At 44.3% G+C, this 24,731-nt stretch overlaps 1 protein-coding gene across 1 annotated transcript in view; it reads right to left on the reverse strand.

Annotated features, from left to right (window-relative positions):
* Positions 1 to 22,735, reverse strand: part of LOC307124229 (B-cell receptor CD22-like) — a gene marked incomplete at its 5' end in the record, with an annotated part of 64,551 nt that extends 41,816 nt beyond the window's left edge. The window contains 7 exons of the mRNA XM_079813278.1: positions 12,679 to 12,927; positions 13,017 to 13,364; positions 13,462 to 13,509; positions 20,876 to 20,967; positions 22,156 to 22,323; positions 22,501 to 22,670; positions 22,712 to 22,735. Of these exons, the coding sequence (XP_079669404.1) occupies positions 12,679 to 12,927; positions 13,017 to 13,364; positions 13,462 to 13,509; positions 20,876 to 20,967; positions 22,156 to 22,323; positions 22,501 to 22,670; positions 22,712 to 22,735 (1,099 nt within the window). The remainder of the gene's footprint in view (positions 1 to 12,678; positions 12,928 to 13,016; positions 13,365 to 13,461; positions 13,510 to 20,875; positions 20,968 to 22,155; positions 22,324 to 22,500; positions 22,671 to 22,711) is intronic.
* Positions 22,736 to 24,731: the final 1,996 nt, after the last annotated feature.

Below are 24,731 nucleotides of genomic sequence, written 5' to 3' on the forward strand. Positions count from 1 at the left end.
TCAGCCAATAGTGAGTGAGTAAATTCAAGTCTGGCCGTTGACTCTCTGGTTTCGCTGCTATTCATATGCAAATTAGAGGCGTCGCACCTCCGCGCGGTCTCTCAGCGGGGGGCTCTCCACCTACGTCATGGTTCGTTTATGACAATTTGTGGCACAGACGAACGCGACGTTCGCTGCCTCTAAAAATCCCACTTTTCATGCAGTGATGAGGATGAGATTGGATGAGATTTTCATCCAATAAAAAACCTAGATATGTGTAGCATGACAGCTTCTCTATTTCCTGTCCCTGTGCGGTTACAATTGGAGTTAGAGATTTTACTTTGGACTTGGAGTGTGTGAACAACATGTGTTTGTTTTTTTTAGCATTAAGCACTAACCTTAATCTCCTTAAATTTTCTTGCAAGACTGTGAAAGCCTCTTGCAGTTTTACTAACGCCTCACATGGAGAGGGTGCAGTGCAATAGATGATGGTGTCATCCGCATAAAGGTGTACATTAGCATTTACACGTTCAGAAATAGAATTTATGTAGATGGTAAACAAAAGTGGCCCTAAGATGGAGCCTTGTGGAACCCCAATTGTAATTGCAGCCTTCCCTGGTGTAATACTATCACATGAAACACATTGAAACCTACCTGTAAGTTTTTAAACCAACTTACCGCATTTGAGGACACCCCAATTTTAACTAAACATTTTTAAAAGAATGCTGTGATCCACTGTATCAAAAGCCTTAGAAAGGTCAATAAACAATCCTGCGCATGAGTTTTTGTAATCAATGGCAGACACAATGTCATCAATTACTTTAGTGGCTGCCGTGATGGTGCTATGCCCCTTCCTGAAGCCTGACTGAAAGGGGGTGAGGATATAATTGCAGGTTAAAAACTCTTTAAATTGTTCACTGACTAATTCCTCAAATATCTTAGCCAGTACTGATAATTTAGATATAGGGCGATAATTGTCCAATAATGTGGGGTCCCCACTTTTAAAAAGAGGTATCACATGTGCTGCTTTCCAGGATTCAGGAATAACATTTTGTTCCAAAGACAAATTAAAAATCTGAGTGAGTGGTTTAGCAATAATATCAGCTGCAAGCTTCAGGAGAGATGGATCAAGCCCATCCGGTCCAGCTGACTTTCTACAGTTTACACATTTCAATTTTGACAGGACCATTTTCCTTGTAAATGGCTGAAAAGAGAAAGTGTTAAAGGTCCTGTTCTTCGTGATCCCATTTTTCAAACTTTAGTTACTGTGTAATGTTGCTGTTAGAGCATATATAATACCTGTAAAATTATAAAGCTCAAAGTTCAATGCCAAGCAAGATATTTTATTTAACAGAAGTTCCCTTTCAAAGCCTACAGTGAACGGCTGGTTGGGACTACAACCCTGTACATCCTGCTTTAATTACGTCAGTAGAGCAGTTTGTCGACTAACCTCCGCCCACAAGAGCACGCGAAAAAGGGGGCGTGGTCTTGTTGCTCCCGCGTGGAGAAGAAGTAGTGTTGCGTTCGGTTGCGTTTGTATAGTGTTAGTCGCCATGTCGTCGAGAAGCGTCAAGTCACCTTTGTTTGGCTTTCCCAGGGACGCTGTACTTAGAGATCATTGAGCGCATGCATCCCCGTTATGGTAAGAGGCGTGACCTTTCCGGTAACGTGCGCTCTGCGTGTGCTAAGCTGTTGTCGAATCACACAACAGGGGAACCGCTGGCACAATCAGAACTCGTTACGTGTTTCTGAAGGAGGGACTTCATAGAACAGGGAAATCTGTCAAGCCGTTTTGAGGACAGTGAAAACAGCAGTATACAGATAAGTACATTGTGCTAAAAATACTGTGTTTTTTTACACGCGAAACATGAACACATGTTATATTGCACACTGTAAACACAATCAAAGCTTCAAAAAAACACGAAAAACGGGACCTTTAACATTTCCAACATTTGGGACCTGTGTGTCCAAGGGTTGATTTGGCATTGACTTGAAAAGATGCCCAGCAGAGGCAAAGTGCTGATTAAAGGAGTCCACTATCTCATTTTTATCTGTGATTTGTCTAGAATCAACACTTATTTGCTTTGGTAAACTTGATGATGAGTTAGATTTTAAAGATTTAATAGTTTTCCAAAATTTAGCTGGATTATGCAAATTTCTGGTTGTCTCATCTAGATAAAACTGTGCTTTAGCTTTACGTATCTGTGCTATACATTTGTTTCTTAGGCATCGGAAGATGGACCAATCATTTGCTAAGCCAGATTTCCTTGCCCTTGCCCAGGCCAGGTCCCTCTCATGTAGCAGAGAGGATAATGCATCAGAAAACGTCTCGGTTACGTATGTAACCCTCGTTCCCTGAAGGAGGGAACAGAGACGTACGTCGGAACTGACCGACGAATTGGGATCTGTTTTCAGAGACCGACCTACTTCGAGTGATTAAAACGAGTCAATGAACATTGGCATGCGATCACGCATTCCACGCACCGCCCCGCGTCGCGGGTATAAATATGGAAGTGGAAGTGCCGCATACCGTTTTCAACTGAGGAGCCGAGATAGGTGGCTCGGGCCTTCAGCTGAAGCACAGCACCTGTACCCTTACGGCTGGCGCCCTGCTTCCCCGATGGTGAAGGCTGCTGTTTGGGTTTAGCAGGGGCGGAGGTGGCCGCAGGGGGATGCCCTCGGCGACGAGCAGGCGGAGGTGCTGCAGCCGGTGACTGGGTGGAGACAGCAGCAGGTCGCCGGGGCAGAATGTTCTTGATGGCCTCCATCTGCTTCTGGGCCACCGAGAACTGCTGGGCGAAGTTCTCGATGCCGTCACCGAAGAGGCCGGCCTGGCAGACAGGGGCGTTGAGTAACCGCACCTTGTCGGTCTCACGCATATCCGCCAGGTTCAGCCACAGGTGGCGCTCCTGGACCACAAGAGTGGACATCGCCCGACCCAGGGTGCGTGCGGCAACTTTCGTCGCCCGGAGGGCGAGGTCCGTTGCGGTACGCAGTTCCTGCATAACCCCTGGGTCGGAACTACCCTCGTGCAATTCCTTGAGCGCATTGGGCTGGTAGACCTGCAGGAGCGCCATGGCATGCAAGGAAGACGCGGCTTCTCCACAGGCTGTGTAGGCCTTGCCCGTTAGACCGGACGAGAACCTACACGCCCGGGAGGGGAGACGCGGGTGACCCCGCCAGTCGGAAGCGGTCTTAGGACACAGTTGCATCGCAACCAACCGTTCGACTGGGGGGACCTCCACGTAAACCTTAGCCGCGCCTCCGTCGAGGGTAGTGAGGACTTCGTGAGCTCCTGATGCACTTCTGGAAAGAAAGGCACTGGGACGGGGCGCTGAGAACCAGCACGGTTCGGGACACGGTAGAGGGTTTCACTCGAGCCCGACACTCGCGGCAGCCCGGGAAAGCATAGCCGTGAGCTCTGGATCAGACTCAGGCAACGCTGCCACACTCGAAGGGGGCAACGCAGCCGAATCCTCATCTCCAGAGTCCATTAGCTCGTCCCCCGATGCAGCTATCGACAACATATTCTCAGCTGGAGCCCCGAAAGAAACGGGTGGCCCCCTGTGGGAAGGACCGCCACAATCTTCCGGGGACTGCACCGGCGCAGCGGAGGGGGGAGGGGCCCGAGGAGCATGTTGACTCTGCAGGGTGCCCTGACCGTCACCCTCAGATCTCCACCAAAGGCATCAGCCAAAGTAGCAGCCCTCTGCTTTGCAGCGGGAGGACCACTAGATCGGGGGATGCGCAATGGGACTCCACCCCTTTTGAGGTATTGGAGCCTAGACCGTAGCACTGCGATGGTCATGTTCGCGCAGTGCGAACATGAGTCATCCACGAAAGCCGCCTCTGCGTGCTGAACGCCCAAACACGAGAGACAGCGATCATGTCCGTCAACTGGGGACAGAAACCGACGGCATCCAGAAACACACGGTTTGAATGACATCTTGAAAAAGACGCAGGGTCAAACCGTGTTGCTCTTTTAGTGAGAAGAAAAACTGCTCCGACAGTGCCGAGGCACACAGGGGAAATGGCCGCGGCTCACAGCGGTTCAAAGGTGCAAGCCCGCTGTGAGCACTCAAAGAGAAAACGCCCAGCAAGCTGTGATAACAGCTGTTTGTTTTCTTCCTGGTTTTCGCGACCACCGCTGCAAGGCACCATCACACAGACACTGGAACCGGAAGCAGGTATGAATCTCTCTCCTCGCTCGTAGAAAAAACACTCTTCGTAGGAACACCAGATAAAGCTGAAAATGCTCGACTCCGAAGTTGAAAGCGGTATGCGGCACTTCCACTTCCGTATTTATACCCGCGACGCGGGGCGGTGCGTGGAATGCGTGATCGCATGCCAATGTTCATTGGCTAGTTTTAATCACTCGAAGTAGGTCGGCCTCTGAAAACAGATCCCAATTCGTCGTTCATTTCCGACGTACGTCGAACGTGACCGACTGAAAGGGAACCAAGGGTTATCCCTCCCTAGAGGTGCATGTTTATTTAAAACTCCCATAAATAGACCCTTAAAAAAAGTTCATGCCAAATCAAAATCAGGAATGAATGATATTCTATTCCAATCACAATGATAAATATTATGAATGAAAGCTTGTTGGTCAAAGGTCTTAAAGTGTCGTTTCTCCACTATTCTTGAAGGTGTTTTCACAGGTTTACAGTTCCTAATAATCCCAATAGCACAGTGATCACTTACGTCATTTGGGAAAATACCAATCTGTGTACATTTATCAGGTCGGTTAACTAAAATAATATCAATTAATGTGGATTTATTTAGATTTTTTGTGTTTGGGCGAGTTGGAGTATTTACTACTTGTGTTAAATTAACAGAATCACAGTAAGCCTTTAAGTCCTTTGAATCATCTTTCATCCAGTCCCAATTTAAATTACCAAGCAGAATTATTTCTTTGTTATTTACAATATCTGTAAGCACAGCTGAGAGTGTTGATAATGTTTCTTTAAGAGCTGACGGGGACCTATAACAACAAGCAACAGTGAAACTGGTAGTTCCTAATTTCAGATCAATAGCCAGCAATTCAAAACATTTTGTGATACTCATAGCCTTCAATAGAGTGGTATGATACTTAGACTTCACGTAAATAACCACGCCTCCTCCCTTACTCTTCCTATCCGCACGAAATATATTGTATCCTCTAATCGCAATATCATTATCACTAACAGATTTTTAATTTTTTTTAGCCACGTTTCCGATAAGACAAAATCAAAATCTATCTTTGGCACTAGACTACGGATATTTAAATGTAACATTTTCAAGCCAGATCTATTAGCGAAATCTCCTGGTGTGTATAAACATTCAGGCTCGGGTCCTGGGTTTGGCTTGACATTTCCAGCCAGCAGTAACATCAATATAATAAAACGACGTTTCCAAACATGCTTTAATATATCATCTCGTTTGATTGCACAATGCTGAGTGAGACATGATCTTTGTCCAAATACTATAAAATTGTCTCTAATCAGACGCAAACAAACAAGGGAAAGATGAATGTCAGGTTCATGGATGAAAAGTTTTGCGCAATATGCCTGTTTTGGAGTGTGTGTGTGTAGTGTGTTCTTTGACAAAGTGTATGTAGTGTATCGCAAAGACGTCGGAAAGTCCTCATGATACGCACAGGTTGAAAAATTCAGATCTAAAGTAAAAAGTAACAACCAGATTACCTGTAGAGTTCCCATGATGGGGAGTAGCTTGCCTACGGGAGACCAGGAAGAATTCAGCAGGCAGTTTCGCAGGTATGTCCACAAACGCTTGTAAACGACGGTTTAGCTTCGGGTATTGGGTGTTTGTCCATAAGCCTAGCGCAACAATATGGAAATTGTGGTAGGAAAGGGGAATATGGAATGGGTAAGGGGAAATGTGTACTTGTTGTTTGGACTGAAGTAGGCCTCCTGCGCGTTTGTAGAAAGTTTTCAACAACCGGAGCCTGGAGCACTCAGCTGCAGGAGGTTTAGATGCTGCCCGCAGCCGACGGTAACGCAGAGTTTCAAATTACATAAAAATAGACTGGGTATAGGCATAGATCGTGTCCACAAACAGTCAGTTTAAAATAACGTTGAACAAGACAAACAGGACAGAAACGAGAGAGAGGAGAGACGCGCTGCCATCTTGCCATCATTGCACTAGTATATACGTGCCCTGACGAAACTTACCAATTCACAAGATTAACGGAATGCATAGCTGATATAAAACATTGGATGACTAGTAATTTCCTGCAACTCAATTCAGAAAAAAAATATTTTTTAATTATTGGACAAAAAAGCTCCACAAGTAGTAACCTAGAATACTGTCTAACACTTGATGGCTGCTCTGTCAAGTCCTCGTCGTCAGTGAGGAACCTGGGTGTGCTCTTTGATACCAATCTATCGTTTGAAAGCCACGTTTCTAGCATCTTTAAAACTGCATTCTACCATCTTTAAAATATATCTAAATTACGGCACATGCTCTCAATGCAAAATGCTGAACAGTTAGTTCATGCGTTCATGACCTCAAGGCTAGATTATTGTAATGCTCTACTGGGTGGTTGCCCTGCTCGCTTAATAAATAAACTCCAGCTGGTCCAAAATGCAGCAGCTCAAGTTCTTACTAGAACCAGGAAGTATGACCATATTAGCCCGGTTCTGTCAACACTGCACTGACTGCCTATTAGGCAAGGCAAGGCAAGGCAAGTTTATTTGTATAGCACATTTCATACACAGTGGCAATTCAAAGTGCTTTACACAGAAATGAAATAAAAATATTACAGTTATAATAGGAATTAAAAGAAATAAAAAATAAAGAAAACATTGAAAGATAAAAATAAAGAGTATAATTAAGAATAAAAATAAGAACAGGGTTAAATTTAAGCATATAAATTAAAATGCAAGCAGTTCGGACAAAGCACGTACAGTGGCACAGTGCTCATTCTGTAAATGCACAGCTGAACAAATGAGTTTTGAGTCTGGATTTGAAAGTGGCTACTGTTTGAGCACATCTGATCTGATCAGGAAGCTGGTTCCAGCTACGGCTGGCATAATAGCTAAAAGCAGACTCTCCTGGCTTTGAGTGAACCCTTGGTATTTCTAATTGACTTGATCCTGATGATCTGAGTGATCTGTTGGGTTTGTATTTAATCAGCATATCTGCAATGTATTGAGGTCCTAGGTCATTGAGTGATTTATATACAAGTAATAGCACTTTAAAATCGATCCTAAATGTAACTGGAAGCCAGTGTAAAGATCTGAGGACTGGTGTGATATGGTCATATTTTCTGGTTCTGCTCAGGATCCTGGCAGCAGCGTTCTGTATGAGCTGCAGCTGTCTAATGGTCTTTTTGGGAAGGCCGGTGAGGAGACCATTACAATAGTCCACCCTACTGGTAATAAAAGCATGAACGAGTTTCTCTAAGTCTTGCCTGGAAACAAAGCATCTAATTCTTGATATGTTTTTGAGATGATAGTAAGCTGATTTAGTTATTGCTTTGACATGACTATTGAAACTCAGGTCTGACTCCAAAATCACACCAAGATTCCTGACTTGATTTTTTGATTTCAGGCCTTTAGCCTCAAGATATGCGTTCACCTTGAGAATTTCATCTTTGTTTCCAAATGTAGTAATTTCAGTTTTGTCTTTGTTTAACTGAAGAAAGTTTTGGCACATCCAACTGTTAACTTCATCAATGCATTTACATAGAGAGTCAATGGGGCTGTAGTCATTTGGTGATAGGGCTAAGTAGATCTGGGTGTCGTCAGCATAGCTGTGGTAAGCCATTTTGTTATTTTTCATTATTTGGCTGAGTGGCAGCATATACAGGTTGAATAGGAGTGGTGCAAGAATTGACCCTTGTGGGACTCCGCATGTCATGGATGTCCACTCAGACTTATGGTCACCTATACTCACATAATAACCTCTCCCTTCTAAGTATGACCTGAACCATTTGAGGACCATTCCAGAAAGCCCAACCCAATTTTCTAGCCTGTCAAGAAGTATGTTGTGGTCAACAGTGTCGAATGCAGCACTGAGGTCCAGTAGTACCAGAATTGATGTTTTGCCTGTATCTGTATTGAGGCGAATATCATTTATAATCTTTATGAGCGCTGTCTCTGTGCTGTGATGCGGTCGGAAACCAGATTGAAAATTGTCAAAGTATCCTTTTGAGTTCAAGAATATGTTCAGCTGACTGAAAACAACTTTTTCAATGATCTTGCCTATGAAGGGGAGATTTGAGATTGGTCTGTAGTTGCTCAATATGGAGTTATCCAGATTTCTCTTTTTCAGGAGAGGCTTTACTACTGCGGTTTTTAGGGAGTTTGGAAAAGTCCCAGAAAGAAGTGAGGAGTTTACAACTTCTAGGAGATCTGCTTCTAAACAGTTAAACACACTTTTGAAAAAAGAAGTGGGGAGTGTGTCAAGGGCGCAGGTTGATGTTTTAAGGTGCTGTACTGTTTCTTCTAAAATTTTACCATCAATTGCTTCGAAATCAGTCATAGTAACTTTCTGAGGTTGTGGTCTGATCTGATTCACCCCAGAGAAACTCAAGGATGTGCTGATCGCATTTCTGATATTAATGATTTTCTCGGAGAAGAAGGAGGCAAACTCACTGCATTTGCTGTCTGAGAGCATTTCACTGGGAATGTGACTCGGGGGGTTTGTTAGTCTCTCTACAGTAGCAAAAAGAGTGCGTGTGTTGTTTATGTTTTATTAGACATCGCATACATTTTAAAATCTTGCTTATTACTTACAAAGCACTAAATGGTTTAGCTCCCCAGTACTTGAGCAAGCTCTTAACACATTATACTCCATCACGTCTATTGCGGTCTCTAAATTATGGCCAGTTGATAATACCGAGAATATCGAAATCAACTGCAGGCGGTCGATCCTTTTCGATCCTCATACACATAAAATACTTTTTCAATTAAATGATTGTTAGACTGCATTAACTAGGTCAGGCGGAACCGGGAACACTTCCCATAACACCTGATGTACTCGTGACATCATCAGAAGAATGGCATCTACGCTAATGATAGTCTCTCTGTTCTATCCCGAGGTTTACTGCAGTCAGCCGGATCTAGGCTGTATCCAGATCAGATGGTGTACCTGCGCCCAGAGAAGACCAACACATGACCCTGAAGTGTATGCAGAGACCATGTCAATTAGACTCCCCCTAAAATTGCTTCATCGACACGGCATCCTCAATAAACCCGTCTCCAGCGTGATGACTCCGATTGTTCGAATATTACAATTTAATAATTGTTAAATCGATATGTCATCCTCAATAAACCGATCTCCGGCGTGTTGCCTCCGATCTTTTGAATATTGCACTTAACTAATTGTTTCATCAAGACGGCATCCTCAATAAACCCGTCTCCGGCGCGATGACTCCGATCCTTTGAATATTGCAATTTAATAATTGTTTAATCAATACAGCATCCTCAATAAACCCGTCTACGGCGTGATGAATATGATATTTTGATTATTCCTAATTAATAATTATTTAATCAACACATCATCCTCAATAAACCCGTCTCCGGCGTGCTGCCGCCGATCTTTCGAATATTCCGATCTATTATGACCTCTGACCTGTAAAGTTGCCAGAATAATAATCATACGCTGTTTGTTAATTAGCCAGAGGAGAACTGGCACCCCGACTCAGCCTGGTTTATCCCAAGGTTTATTTTTCTCCATTAGGTCACCTGATGGGGTTTTGGTTTCCTTGCCACTGTCGCCTCTGGCTTGGCGTGCTCAGTTGTGGACACTCAATTTTTCAACTAAATATCCAAATAAATCGAATTATTAAACTAAATTAAACATATAAACTAAATTACTGATCTAATTACTGTTCTAATGCCCACATTGTCACTGTATGATAATTGAAATGAGCTGATGACATCACCGTTTTCTCCAAAACGGCTATACGGAAGAATAAAATTCAGTTGCATTATTTTCCTGTTTAACACTGTGAAGCTGCTTTGAAACAATCTGCATTGTTAAAAGCGCTATATAAATAAAGTTGACTTGACAAGTTGACTTGACAGTTACTCACACATGATGTTTAGAGTCACAGCATCAGAGTATTTCTCTCCATGTTCATTGATGGACTTGCACTTGTATTCTCCACTGTCATCAGAGCTGATCTTTGAGATGCTGTAGATTCTTCCAGATCTTACAAACGTTCCTCCTTTAAACCAGCTGAAGTTCAGAGCAGGAGGCTTTGAATCACTGCTGCAGCTTAGACTCACTGAATCTCCCTCCACTATTACACCAGATGGACTGATGGACACTGAGACGCTCCTGGGAGGGTCTAAAAACAGTCATCAAACTTATTGTGACAAGGATCATAAAACATTTTTGTGCAACTAATTATTGATGAAAATCATTATAAACATGCTGAAATGTTCTACAGCATCTGATGTTGTATAATGAACTCACACATGACGTTCAGAGTCACATTATCAGAGTATTTCTCTCCATGTTCATTGATGGTCTTGCACTTGTATTCTCCACAGTCATCAGAGCTGATCTTTGAGATGCTGTAGATTCTTCCAGATCCTACAATCGTTCCTCCTTTAAACCAGTTGATTTCTGCAGGAGGGTTTGAATCACTGCTGCAGCTCAGAGTCACTGAATCTCCCTCCACTATTATACCAGATGGACTGATGGACACTGAGACGCTCCTGGGTGGGTCTGAAACAGAAAAAAAAACATCAATATCATTAAAGGGGTGGTAAACCACGATTTCACTATTCTAACTTTAGCTAGCGTGTAATGTTGCTGCTTGAGCATAAACAACATCTGCAAAGTTACAACGTTCAAAGTTTAAAGCAAAGGGAGATATTTGCTTTTAAAGAAATCAGTTTCTAAGAACTACAGCAAACGGCCAGCAGGCAACTACAGACATTCCTCCAGGGTTGGTGACATCAACAGGCTCAATATTTACATAAACCCCTCCTCCGAGAAGATTAAATAAGGGGGGGGTGAGGCCATTTTGTATCGCGGCGCTGTTGTGGTATAAGTTAGTTAGGCTGGAGTGTTGTTGCCGCGATGCAGAGGAAACGCTGTTATTTCCATCCGGATTGCAGGTCTGGGGCACTTGCTCTGTTCAGCCTTCCTTGGGACGGGGGTGCGTTGCAGAGCGTTTAACATACAGCATGTTATATGCACGTGTGTTTGAGTCAGCGGGGAATCAGGCGCGCGCAGGGCTCCCTGCAGCACATCTAACAGAGGAAAACATCCACCGTCTTCGCGATTTCAATGCCGGATTTGCACAACGTCAGCTGCGTGAAAAAAACACTGCCGGTGTGTGGATGCACGACGCGCGCGCTGCACATTTCACGGAGGACAACACAAACTTCCACAAACTTCGCGAGTTCAATACAGGATATGCACAACGGCTTGTCCTGAAAGCTGGATTTACAAACAGAAGCTGTTTACGGGCCACAACCTGTAAGTCTGATTTATTTTTCATCGATGTGTTTTCCTGTAATAGGTTGTAGCAAGGAAGTAAACAGATGACAACGCTGTTCTGCAAACCAGTCTGTTAAATGCTCATTCATACTTAACGTTATCCGACGAACACCTAACGTTACAAACACTAACGTTAAAATCTCAACAGCGAACCTGACATTAGTGTAAATGATTCTTTGATTAGAGCTTTTATGTATTGTTTATCTTCAGGCATGCTAAACATGGTTCTGTGTGTGATTTGGCTAACTTACTAGTTAAAGCCAGTGCTTAGTGTTCGTTTTGGGTTAGTTCTTGCGACAGATATTTGGCTATAATCGTTCTAAAAATACAAAAGTTAAAGTGCCATTCAGTAGCGATCACTATAGATCCGCAGTCTTTACTCTTGAGGACTGAACAGGTTCTGCTCGATCATCTTCACTCAAATGTTCTGGGTCTGATTCGGGCTCATATGGTTTTATTGACGCCGACCAAAGCACAGCCTCCAGGTAAGGGGCGTGACGTTTCCGACAACCGTGCACTGCGGTTAGCAAATCAGAACACACTAGGCCAGCTAACCAATCAGAGCCCACTGCGTATTTTTGAGGGACTGGCTTCATACAACCCGGAAAGCATCAGACCGTTTTACAAGGAGGGACAGAGCAGTGTAGAATAAAGGTCAAATATATGAAAAATAAGGCAATTTTTTTTAAAACGAAGCATGAACACATGTTGCAGTGCACCCCACAAACACAGTCAAGCCTTCAAAAGAATGTGTTTTACCACCCCTTTAAAAATCACAATACATTTAAAAATCACTGGCTATGTTTAAAGCCTTTCATGTCACAGTTACTCACACATGATGTTTAGAGTCACAGCATCAGAGTATTTCTCTCCATGTTCATTGATGGATCTGCACTTGTATTCTCCACTGTCATCAGAGCTGATCTTTGAGATGTTGTAGATTCTTCCAGATCTTACAACCGTTCCTCCTTTAAACCAGCTGAAGTTCAGAGCAGGAGGGTTTGAATCACTGCTGCAGCTCAGAGTCACTGAATCTCCCTCCACTATTACACCAGATGGACTGATGGACACTGAGACACTCCTGGGTGGGTCTAATCACAAAGCACAAATCAAACATCTTCATTAAGCATCTTTATTTAATATATTACAGATTAGTACATAACAATATGTAATAAACGTAATATTTGCACTTTTTACACAAACTAACTGCTTGTGTTTAAAGAATAATGCAGTACTCACACATGACATTGAGATGAACATCAGGAGAGATGTGATGGTGTCCGTGTACAGCACAGCTATATCTGCCTGCATCCTCTCTTCTGACTGACTGCAGCAGGAGTTCATTGTTTCTGTCTCTTCTCTCAGTTAATGGCTGTGAGTTTCTGGACCAGATGAATGTTGCTCTGTCAGTCAGAGTGCAGTTGCTTTTACATGTCAGACGGACTGAATCTCCCTCTGTCACTCTCTCAGGAGACTCCACCTGAAGATCTGAACACAACACACACATTATATCTAGTGCTGCTGTCATACACTGATTATTATTCAACATAATGCACAGAACAAGAGATAAACCTCACCAAAAACATCTGTGACAGTAAGAGTCACTCCTGGTTTACCAAACCATTTGTCTTTATCAGTGATGAATCTGAAATAGTACTCTTGTGAATCCTTCAGTGTCACATGACTAAGTCTGACGGAGCAGTCCTGCTGTTTATCTCCCAGATACTGAAGCCTCTGACTGTATTCAGGGTCATTAGACATATCTGGAAACTCAACACCCATTATAGACTCTTTGGTCCAGTACACTTTCTTGATCTGATGTCCAGTAGGGTATGTATAAGAGCATCTCATTATCACTGTTGAGTCCTTTAGTGCACAGATGTGTGAAGGACTGTAACTCACACCCCAACCTGCACTAGAAACCCCTGAAACACAGAATTCATCAAGAACATTTAGCAGCAGCATGTGCATAAAAAAATTCCAGTTCCTCTTGAGTGTTTCTGAAGTGTTGCATTGACTAACCGTGAATCATGAGCAGAACGATCAGAGGAAGAGGAGGAGCCATAACACCTACAACAAATTTACAGTGGATTATTTTTTAATTTTAATCTGGTTGTTTCTGTTTCTGTTACATATTCTTATATTTAATATCATGCCTTATTGCATTAGATGTTTTAAATCAAATATACTATATGTGTCATACTATTCATGGACACACAGATGAAGAAACTAGCTCAACCACACATAAACCCACTGTATCTTGACTGTAGCTGCGCATTTACTAGTGTGTGGTTCACCTAATGTAGCAACAGTGACCTTATCTTCGTCTTTCTTGTCAGTGTAAATTGAGCACCATCCGTTTTGAGATTGAACAGAGAACAACCCACAAGAGAAATAAACTCTAGTTATTTGCACTGCGAGAAAAAACTTATTTTTGCTGTTGGACTTTTTATTTTCAACCATTTAGTTACTGAGACACAGCCCTGTCACAACTAGCCCAAAACAATCTCCCATAAATCCCCCAAATTTAAGATATCTGACAGAACATTTATAAAATCATGCTCTTACCCGTTTCACCAACACCCGTGACCAGTGACAGCACTACAAATAATCAGGCTGGAAGCAGTATGGGCGTTTTAACACTGAATGACACGTGATTAACACATATATTTCAATATGAACTTATGCCACGTCAACTATAGTGCAGATCGAGCGGAAGAAGAGTTTTGGCTGACAGAGTTAAACTGAGGATAAAAGTTAAACTGAGATTAACTTTACGTCAGTCCATACAGATGCTCATGTAATAATAGTTTCAAACTTGGGATTTTTTCAAACTACATTTTTAATGAATTTTGACGTTATGTGTAACAAAATGCCATCCTTTGTGTTTAAGTTTGATTGTAGTAAAATAAATGCAAAAGCTTCAAATAAACATAAAAAAAATTATATTAAACCTTGACTACAAGTAGTCTTTGATAATGTCTAAGTATAAATCTAAATCCACAACTTAACTCAAAAATAAGTATTTATGTCTATTTATAAGCCACTTCATATAGAATTATATAGGAATCACTTAGGTAACCCCCATTCCCTGAAGGAGGGAATGGAGATGTTTTGTTGGACTGACGTCGTGGGGTTTTGCCTGGGAGCCCAATCACCTCCAAGCGGTAACTAAACAAGCCAATGGATATTGGCCAGTGAGATTAGCATGCCAAGTCATACCCACCCCGACATACGGGTATAAATACGACCGCCATTAGGGACCCCATGGTGTCACTCCAACATAACCCGTTCCCTCCTTCTGGCTGAAGTGCCTGAGCACCAGGGACTGGGTAGGGAGGTGTAAGGAGGCAGTGCGTCCTCGAAACACAGACTCCCTGCCCGTGGCGAATGAAGGGGTGGCTGAGAGTGAGGAAGCAGAGGTTGAGGAAACTGATCTTTTATTGAGAATGTTGTTACCGTCTTAATGGTGTTCAGCCAATCATCATCCTCACCACAGGCTATACTCTTCAGATCAATGGTAACCCAAAAACTCACACATACCAGAAAACCATTTAAATTACAAAATAATTCAACTTAAAACAATAACAGAGATCCCCCTATATTAATATTGAGCAAATTGTGTGAAATAACACTTAATTTCAACATTTACTCTCCTGTAACAGTCAGAAGCAAAACATGCTGGGAACTAGAAATTAGCTGTAACTCATTCTGTGAATGTGAGTAAATATGTGTGTACATTCACATTAATATGGGAACATGTTTGTGCAATATATGTACACAATAAAGGATAAAACTTTAAGTTGGCTGATAAAGTGGATAAAACTTCATTAATATTACATGTAATGCTATTTTTGTCTTCAGTTCTAAATATTTTATATGTATCAATATACAGCCATACCTGGTAAATGCATATATTGCAGTATATTGACAAATATAAGCACTAGTTTCCAATATATGGAAATGTAATATGTTGCTTAATATTTAGCAGTATATTTCCATATATTTTGTTCCGTAATGGAACATCTACAACACAATCAATATACAGTCACTTACTTTAACTTCTGTGAAGGTGAGTCTCATGAAATTCATCAAGAACAAAATCAGGTCATTATTACAGTAAAATTAAAACAGTCTTTAAAAACAATTTGTTATGCAATTTTGTATATTTTTTCATATTCTCCAGTAAAACATGACTTGAAATTTTTTAGCGATTTAAATTTGAGTAAACAACAGCTTTTATTCTATGAAAATGCTATTTAGTCAGTATAGTCAATAAAAAATACTGAGAAGTACTGACAGAGTTTCCATCTCAGAAATCAGTAAAAATCTATAAGAACTTCCAACATGCAACATAAACACATGCAGATAACAAGGATAATTTCTATTTTACTTTTAAAATGTAACATTATAAAGTAGAGAGAAATTCTTCAGCGATGAAACAATGCAGTGAGAACAGAGGTTTATAACACTAAGATGTTTTCTCTTGAAGACAAACTCTTTATCTTCCTCTTTTCAAGAACATTTTACCCTCACTTGCTGTTTCAAAACCATGTTTCTTAAAAGAAAACTTTTTGTAACATAAGAAAAAACCTCATCATAAAATGGACAGGGCAAATGATCAGCATCCCTCAATGCATGAGAATGAGCCAAACGGAGTAAGAAAGAGGAAGTGAAAAGAGTCGAGTACATACAAAGTTATTCACATGTTCAAAGCATTTCTTTAAGACGTGTGTGATTTTCACATGCAGTGGAACTTTTTATTGCTTAACAGACAGGATAGTTCATAGATAATGTGTGTACAAATGCAACCGTGGTCAGTTTTTCTTGAGTTCGATGGGACTATATAAGATCATCTTTACTAAAACCCTTACGTCTCACTTCCTCTTTTGTGTGTTTATAAGAGGTCTGTGAACTGCATTACACTGCATGAAAAGTGGGATTTTCGACCCAGTAAACGCCTGTATACTCCCGGAAATCTCCCTAATTTTCGGCAGTTTTCGACAATTTAGAGGCAGCGAACGTCGCGTTCGTCTGTGCCACAAATTGTCGTAAACGAACCATGACGTAGGTGGAGAGCCCCCCGCGGAGAGACCGCGCGGAGGTGCGACGCATCTAATTAGCATATGAATAGCAGCGAAACCAGAGAGTCAACGGCCAGACTTGAATTTACTCACTCACTATTGGCTGAAGCCACTACATTTAAAAAAGAAAAATCCCTCGTGATTGGTTGGCAGATCACTGCAAACCAATCATTATTGGTCCCCCTGGCTCATTATAAATGTAAACCCCAATAATAATAATAAATATATAATTTATGTTGTAATAATTTGTTGTATATTAATGTTATTGTGCTATGAAGTATTCATACCATCAAGGAATATATGGGAAAATTATACGGACCGTGCAGTTTGTTCAAAGAAAGAGCTTCATTTATAAGCATACAGCTGTTCATTCAAAGAAAGGGCTTCATTTATAAAACACAGCTGTTTATTCAAAGAAAGAGCTTTATTGTTAAACACACAACTATGTACAGTGCAGCAGTAATGTCTCGTAATGTAATGTAAAGTTCGGAGAGCTCCAGGCTGCGAGAGCGCGGTGGCCGCACAATCCATCCAGACACCCCGTCAACAAAGTCGTCTTCCTCGTCAGACATGAGTTCAATGGTCGCGGACTTCCAAACGTCCACCTCATCCAGCACACTCTCGCTTCCAGCAACTGTAATACAATCCATAAAGACAATAAGCAACCTGAAAAATACTCACATTGACAAAAAACGGATCAAATATAATAAATCTTACCCTTTTTCTTCTTGATCGACTCCGAGCTAAACTTCGCAGTTTCCGCCTGCTATGTAAGTTCAGGTTGTTTGTATCTGAAGCTCCGGCGTGTCGATTCATAATACGTCTTACAGGCAGCTGGAAAACAATTACATGAGACTGGTATTAATAAAAACAGTCACGGTAAAATTAAACAAGGAATGAGAAACACATTAGAAGTTACTTACACACAATTTCGTCGTGAACAGCGGTTAAATCTGGACTCGCGGAAATCGCTCCAAGCAGATAAGAGCTCACGGCTTCGTTATGAGGCGAGGATAGTCTGTGAAAACAAAATGTGCAGTTTTAAGCTCGGATCTATTAACGCATCCATTTCCTTATACAGCTGAATAAAAGCATATTCTTTAAAACGTAACGTTACATTACCCATGCCCTTGTTCATAGCGCCTGCAGTTTGCCTCAGAGTTGTGAAGATGAAGACAGCCTCCTGAAAATTAGTCGAAAAAGTTGGTCGCGTCCATGCAGACATTGAGTTGAAGACAGCGTCCTGTCATAGTTGATCGCGAAAAAGGAAAGCAGCAAAAAACATAGGAAATGTAAAAAACAAAAAAAGTTTAAAGCTCGTCTTCTACGCGTCATGGCCATGACCTCGACCTCGCACGTCATTGGACTAGGGCTCTGATATGGAACGCGCCCGGGGCCAAATCTCTTTATACGAAACGCGTGACTTATGACTGTTTTTTACGGTCTATGGTTTCAACACGCCCTGTTTTCCGCGTCAACGCAGCAATTTTTTACGTGTTTCTTCTGTATGTGTAGACACGCACATTCTGGTCGTGTAACAGGCATACACGCACAGTCGACGCACAGTTTTAACATGTTAAGAAGACACATTTGAACGTGTTTCTTAACGCGCACATTCTGTACATGTCGAAGTGTAATATATATATTTTTTTTAAAGCAGACTTACCTTTAGATGTAGCCTAGGCTACATACATATTAATATAAGATATTAATTAATTGCTTAACTGACTACTGTGCTAGAGTAAAGTAGCCTAATGTTACAATGTATATTAAGTAAATGCTTAATATTATACAATTATTATAATTTATCTATATGGGTTATTGTTTGTTTTTTAAAGTTAGGCTATATATAATTTCTAAAAGTATATATAGGCTAATTTACACAGCACATATTTATAACTGAAAACGTTCTAAGGTTACGTATGTAACCTCTGTTCCCTGAGAACAGGGAACGAACGCTGCGTCTAGCTGACGCTATGGGGAACGCCTCCAGCGTCACAGGTGTCTGAAGCTACTATCGAATCACGTCAATCCTATTGACCGACGACAACCCATGACGTCATCACTATGCGACCCGGAAGTATATAAGGGCGCTGTGCCAACACATACACATCTTCTCGTCTGAAGGGACTGTATGGCAGATAGGCCCTGAAGCATGGCAAAGCGACGCAGCGTTCGTTCCCTGTTCTCAGGGAACAGAGGTTACATACGTAACCTTAGAACGTTCCCTTTCGAAAGGGAACTCTCGCTGCGTCTAGCTGACGCTATGGGGAACGATATACCAACGCCGCCATGCTGAGGGGAGTGTCTGCCTAGTGGCAGTGACCACTGTCAACACAAGTAAATTCAACTGAAAAAACCTGAGCCACTCCCTCAGGTCACACTGGGCTGTCAGCGACAGCATTCCCTACGGTCATAGCCCAAGCTATACATCTAAACGGAACCTTAACGCAACTGCGTGAGGTTCTTATCCAGACTGCTCAAAGGCCCGAGACCACTACTTCAACAGAAGGGGTCACTTTAAGGGAATGTGGCTAGGGGACCCGAAGGAACCCTGGCCAGTCACTACTCGGGAAACAAGTTCTCCCGAATGCCACCAGGGAGGCCTGACCTGGTGCCCTAAGAGTTATGGACACTTCGGTTTAGCCAACCCTGTCTGTTCAGACAGAGCCTCTGGATGGTGCCCAGGAGGCATCCAAACTAAGGGACTGAAAAACTGGCAGTCCTACTCAGCCCGGAACTCAGAGACGGGTTATCCAAGAGAGCAATACTCAGCATAGCGCTTTACAACCCTTGCTAGCGAGGGGAGTCTGCCTGCTCAATCAAGGATCTATCAGGTGCTTGTGTTTCAAAGCAATAAGGAGGCCGGAAAGGCCTACGGACTGATCTAACAGGGAGGCCTCACGAGAGGCCTACAACCGTCTGACCAGGCTCAGGCGGCTGTGTGCTCATAGACGACCCTCAGTGAGGGGAGCAGCTGAGCCTGCCTGGCGGGTAACCTCCAGCTGTAGGCCAACTATGACCAGTTCTAAGACAGAGAACTGGTAACCAAGAAGTGCCTACCTCGGGAACTTCGCCTTCAAGGAGGCCCGGTGGGCCTACTACCTGATAAAAGGTTTATCCCCCAGGGAGGCCTATAAAGGCCTACTACCTAACAGCACGCCATGCTGGCAACTTACAGAGCGTTCAAGCTCACCTTCAGGGAGGCCTAGAGAGGCCTACTACCTGACAGCAATATATGCCAACTTATAGAGCGTTCGAGCTCACCTTCAGGGAGGCCTAAAGAGGCCTACCACCTGCCAGCGAAGCATGCTTACTGCTGAGGTTACATCTAGGGAGGTCCCGTGGGCCACCTGATAACAGTTGAAGCTGTCTGTCAAGGCTGGAAAACTGAACTTGTTTTCTCAAGGAGGCCAAATGAAGGCCTGCTACCTGACAGTCAAGCTACGCAGGCTAGCCGAGCATCCTGACTCAGGAACTCGCCCTCAAGGGAGGCCTATTGAGGCCTACAACCTGATAGCCAGCCTTTAGGGAGGCCTGGAGAGGCCTACTACCTGTTTGTTTTTCGTTCCTAACTGTTTCTCAAGTGAGTGGGCCCCAAGAACGCCTTAGGGAGGCCTAATAAGGCCTACTACCGGCCTCTGGGATAAGCCCGGTACAGGCCTACTGTCAGATAGCAATATATACTACTGATCTAGTGACCATGACCTGGGAACTCCTTTTCAGGGAAGCTTTTGTAAAGCCTTCCACCCATTTTAGCCTGCTTCCACTACAACAGGCCTTCAGGGAGGCCTGATGAGGCCTGCAACCTGCTAGCCGGCAGGCCAGTTGTCCCGATGTGATTATCGGTACTTCCTCCAGTGAGGCCTGCTTTTTTAGCGAGGCCTTCCAACTGATAATATGCCTGATCAAGAGGCCTATAGAGGCCTACTTGGCAGCCGACCCTCAGGGGAGCGTAATGGCTCTTTACACCCTGATAGCCAGCTAGGCTGGTTCTTCTGCCTTCAGGGAGGCCTGATAAGGCCTACCACCTGAGTAGCCTGCCAGGCTAAAATACTCCCGATGCCCACACATCGGTACTTGCCTCCCGGGAGGCCTGACTGAGGCCTTCCACCTAACAGCCGACCATCAGGGAGGCTTATTGTAGCCTATACCCTGAAAGCCAGCCGGGCTATTTTTCACGATGCCCTGCATCGATACTTGCCTTCCCAGGAGGCCTGGTGAGGCCTACCTAGATAGCAAGCCATGCTAGCTGCCCGGGAACTTCTACCGGAAGCTCACCCTCAAAAGAGAGGCCTAAAGAGGCCTTCTATCTGAGAGCAAGCCTACTAGGGAGGCCTAGTGAGGCCTACCACCTGCTAGCACTACCTCAGCCGTGCTAGCTGTCAAGCGACTGAGACTCAGAGCGCTCCTCCAGCGAGGCCTAGCTTCAAAGGCCTGCCAACTGATATCAAACACATTGCACAATGTGAGAGTAACAAAAAAGACCCTAGGGGCTCGTCTTCACAGAGGCCTGATGAGGCCTACCGCTTGATAGCCATCAGGCTAGCCATATCAAATTCACGCCTTATTTTCGGCTCTCGCCCTCAAGGAGGCCTGAAGGGGCCTACTACCTGATAGCAAGCAATGCTAGCTCCCCGAGTATCCAACTCAGGAACTCACCTCCAAGGAGGCCTGGTGAGGCCTACCACCTGGTAGCAAGTTTAACTGACTGCTATGAAACCCTTGACAGTTAGATCCACTGGCTGACTAATACTATTATTGCTTTGACAAAAACGACTCTCAAGTGAGAGGAGGCTACCACAGGGATGGTACAAGAAGGCTCAGAATCACGAAGTGACGACCAGAGGTGACAGTGCCTCAGCAATGCAGCTCCCTCATCCACATAGCCTAAGCCAAATGCCTAACTGAAGCTCCGGCATCAGTCTCTAACAAACACTCTGAAGGAGACAAACTATTCTAACCTGCGGTGGCTTACCGAAGGCATATAGTAAAAAACCCTAAGCGGTAGAAAGACAACACTCCATTCTCCCAGAAGGGTGTGCTACCGCTTAGTATCCCGCAAACATTTCAATAGAAAAGATCGGCGGCCTAAACACCACTCTCACACTGAGAGGAGGCCTTAATACAAAACTATGATACCATGAGCGGTGGCCAGCCCCGCGATAACTCAATCGCAGAAGGGAAGGCCAACACATACTCAAGCAGCACCTGATGCTGACATAAGCCACCTACAGGGGGAAAACTTCAGTTAGCTCCGTCTCAGAAAAATCCCGTACTGCAACAGGGAATGGTGTCTCTGTAAGAAGCACATTCTTTAGTGTTTCAACACAAAAAATTACCACTCTCACCTGCGGCACGTAGAGCGAAGACTCACCAAGCAGCTATCACCGCGATGTTCTACCGCCCTTGCATGCCTGAAAGTGGCGCTCTCACTAACCAAGCTACGGCGGGCCGTCAGAACCACTGTTCTAATCATCATAGGCCCGCCTCAGGCCTGATGTAAGAAGCGCCTGGGATTTAAAAGACATAGAATGTTAAAATGTTGCATTAAAAAGGCATTTTTTTTTTTTTTAAAAAGGAAAAGGGAGAGGGTAGGATTGAAATCCCCTCAAAGGAGGTGACCCATTACCAACGCCGGGAGCGCTTGTCCTGGATCACCTCCCTAAGATCCCTTTTCCTGCGGGACTGGCGTCTCCTCTGTGTCCTACTCCTCAACGGAGGAGGGGCACGGGAAGAGACGCTCACTCTCTGGTCCATTCTACGGCCCTCGAGCCGCGATGGACCAGGTCCCGCCTGCCTGGGTGCGGACGCAGACCTCAGCGGTATACAGTTTTTGAATGCGGCTGAGCGCGCCTTCGCCTCTCTGAACTTCCCAACCACCGCCTCTACGGAGGTGCCAAAAAGTTCAGAGGGCGAAACTGGTGAATCGAGGAGAAAGCTCTTTTCTTTCTCCCCGATGTCAGCCAAGCTCAACCACAGGTGCCTCTCCGTGGCCACCATCGCCGCCATCGACCGCCCGATCGCGGCAGCGGTTTGTTTAGTGGCCCGGAGAGCCAGGTCTGTGGTGCGGCGCAACTCAGCCACCGCCTCAGGGGACAGCCCCGCCCCCTGGTCGAGGTCTTCCAGCAGATCCGCCTGGTACGCCTGCAACACAGCCATCGTGTGCAGGGTCGCACCAGCCTGACCTGCTGCCGCGTACGCTCTGCCATTCAACCGCGCAGTCGCCCTCAGCGGTCGGGATGGCAGAGTTGGAGCTCTCAGTGTCGATGCACGCCCTGAGACGAGATAGTTCGCGAACGTCTCGTCCATGGGGGGCATCGACACATACCCGTGCTCCGCCATCCCCTCGACATCAGCGAAACTAGCTCGCTGATGCCGGTGGATGCGGGCGGAGTACGGGTTCCTCCATGCCGCCCGGACCTCATCATGGAGGTCCGGGAGGAATGGAAGGCTCGCCTGAGGTACTGGGCTGTGGCCGGGGAGAAACCGATCGTCGAGTCTACCACGCGCGATCTCTCCCCTAGCGCGCCGCCAAGGCAGCCTCAGCCTGCCCGCGGCGCGCTCCACAGTGTCCAGCAGCTCAGCGTACGCGGGACAGGGTGGCTGAGAGGATCCAGGCTGATCCTGGTTGTTGTTACCACCCTCCTCAGCCATCTCCTGCCCGTCCAGAAGAGCACTCGCTGCAGAGCTTCGCGGAGAACTGCCATTCTCCACGTCGACCTGCAGCTCACTCTCGTCAGCCGCTGGATCGTCTGAGAGAACAACGCCTCTCTCCAGACGATCGGCGAGCTCCATCTGGGAGCCCCACGATGTGCGTAGCCGCTCCGCCTCAGCGGGAGTGGAACCCACATCGGTTGCGCCAGATGAAGCGCCCCCTTCCCTCGAGAAGAGGGCCAAACGAGAGCGGAGAGTTCGCAGCGGAAACCTCTCACAATTTGCACAAGCAGAACCCTCAAGAACTGCTTGTGCATGCTCTTCTCCCAAGCAGAAAACACACAGAGTGTGTGTGTCTTCCGGTGTCAGAAATCTCTGACACGGGTCGGCACACTTCCTGAAGCAGTTCTGCCTCTTCTCAGTGCGTTTCATAATGTACAAAGTCTTTTACCAGGATCCGTAGAATTTACCGCTTTACAGACAGTCCCTGAAGACGAGAAGATGTGTATGTGTTGGCACAGCGCCCTTATATACTTCCGGGTCGCATAGTGATGACGTCATGGGTTGTCGTCGGTCAATAGGATTGACGTGATTCGATAGTAGCTTCAGACACCTGTGACGCTGGAGGCGTTCCCCATAGCGTCAGCTAGACGCAGCGAGAGTTCCCTTTCGAAAGGGAACACACACACACACACAACTTTATTCACTTTCACATAATAATGTTTTTGTAATTTGGTGTTTAGTTTGTTGTATAGTTTGTTTATACTGTTCTGTCTCTGTTTTGTTTCCAGGAACATCTGATGAGTGCTATAATAAAATGACTTCATTATATTTAAAATATGTTTTGATATACATTTTATTTATATTATTAATATTTTATTTACCCATAAACGTGTCTTTAGGAAGCCATAAGTTATAAAGACAAGAATAACTTTTGCCATTTAAATGCGAGTTTCTGTATCTTGGAGGATACAGACATTTAACAGGCTGTAGGGGGAAGGGCCATGGGGGGATGGGCATTATGTGGTTGCAGTTGATGAGAAACACTAATGGGAGGATGGGTCATGTAATCAGGGTCATGTGACTTTATGCCAACATTCCAAACATTTGTATCAAAATCCAAAATGGCAGCATACGTGGAAAAAGACACTGGCCATGAGGTAAGTGTTTTTATATTTTCACAATTATGATATTTTAGAGTGATTTTGTTTTAGAAAATAGTTTTTTAAGGATAGTTTTACATGTTCTTGTGCATATTTTTAAAATAATCGTCTCACAACTTTGATTATCAGCCATTGAATGTCTGTATCCTGGGGGATACATTGCCCATATAAGGGTATTTAACAGGGCTGATCACTCACAGATATTCTTATGTTTTGAGACCTAAATGTTAGTAAATGAGTGGAGGGAAGAGGGAAGGAACCCCCCTTCCCAATACTTTATTTCACACACACACACACACACACACACACACACACACACACGCGCACACAGACGCGCGAACACACACACATACACGCGCACACACACACACACACACACACACACACA

The sequence above is a fragment of the Gobio gobio genome (assembly GCF_949357685.1).
Source record: "Gobio gobio genome assembly, chromosome: 3".
In the NCBI taxonomy this organism is placed as follows: domain Eukaryota; kingdom Metazoa; phylum Chordata; class Actinopteri; order Cypriniformes; family Gobionidae; genus Gobio; species Gobio gobio.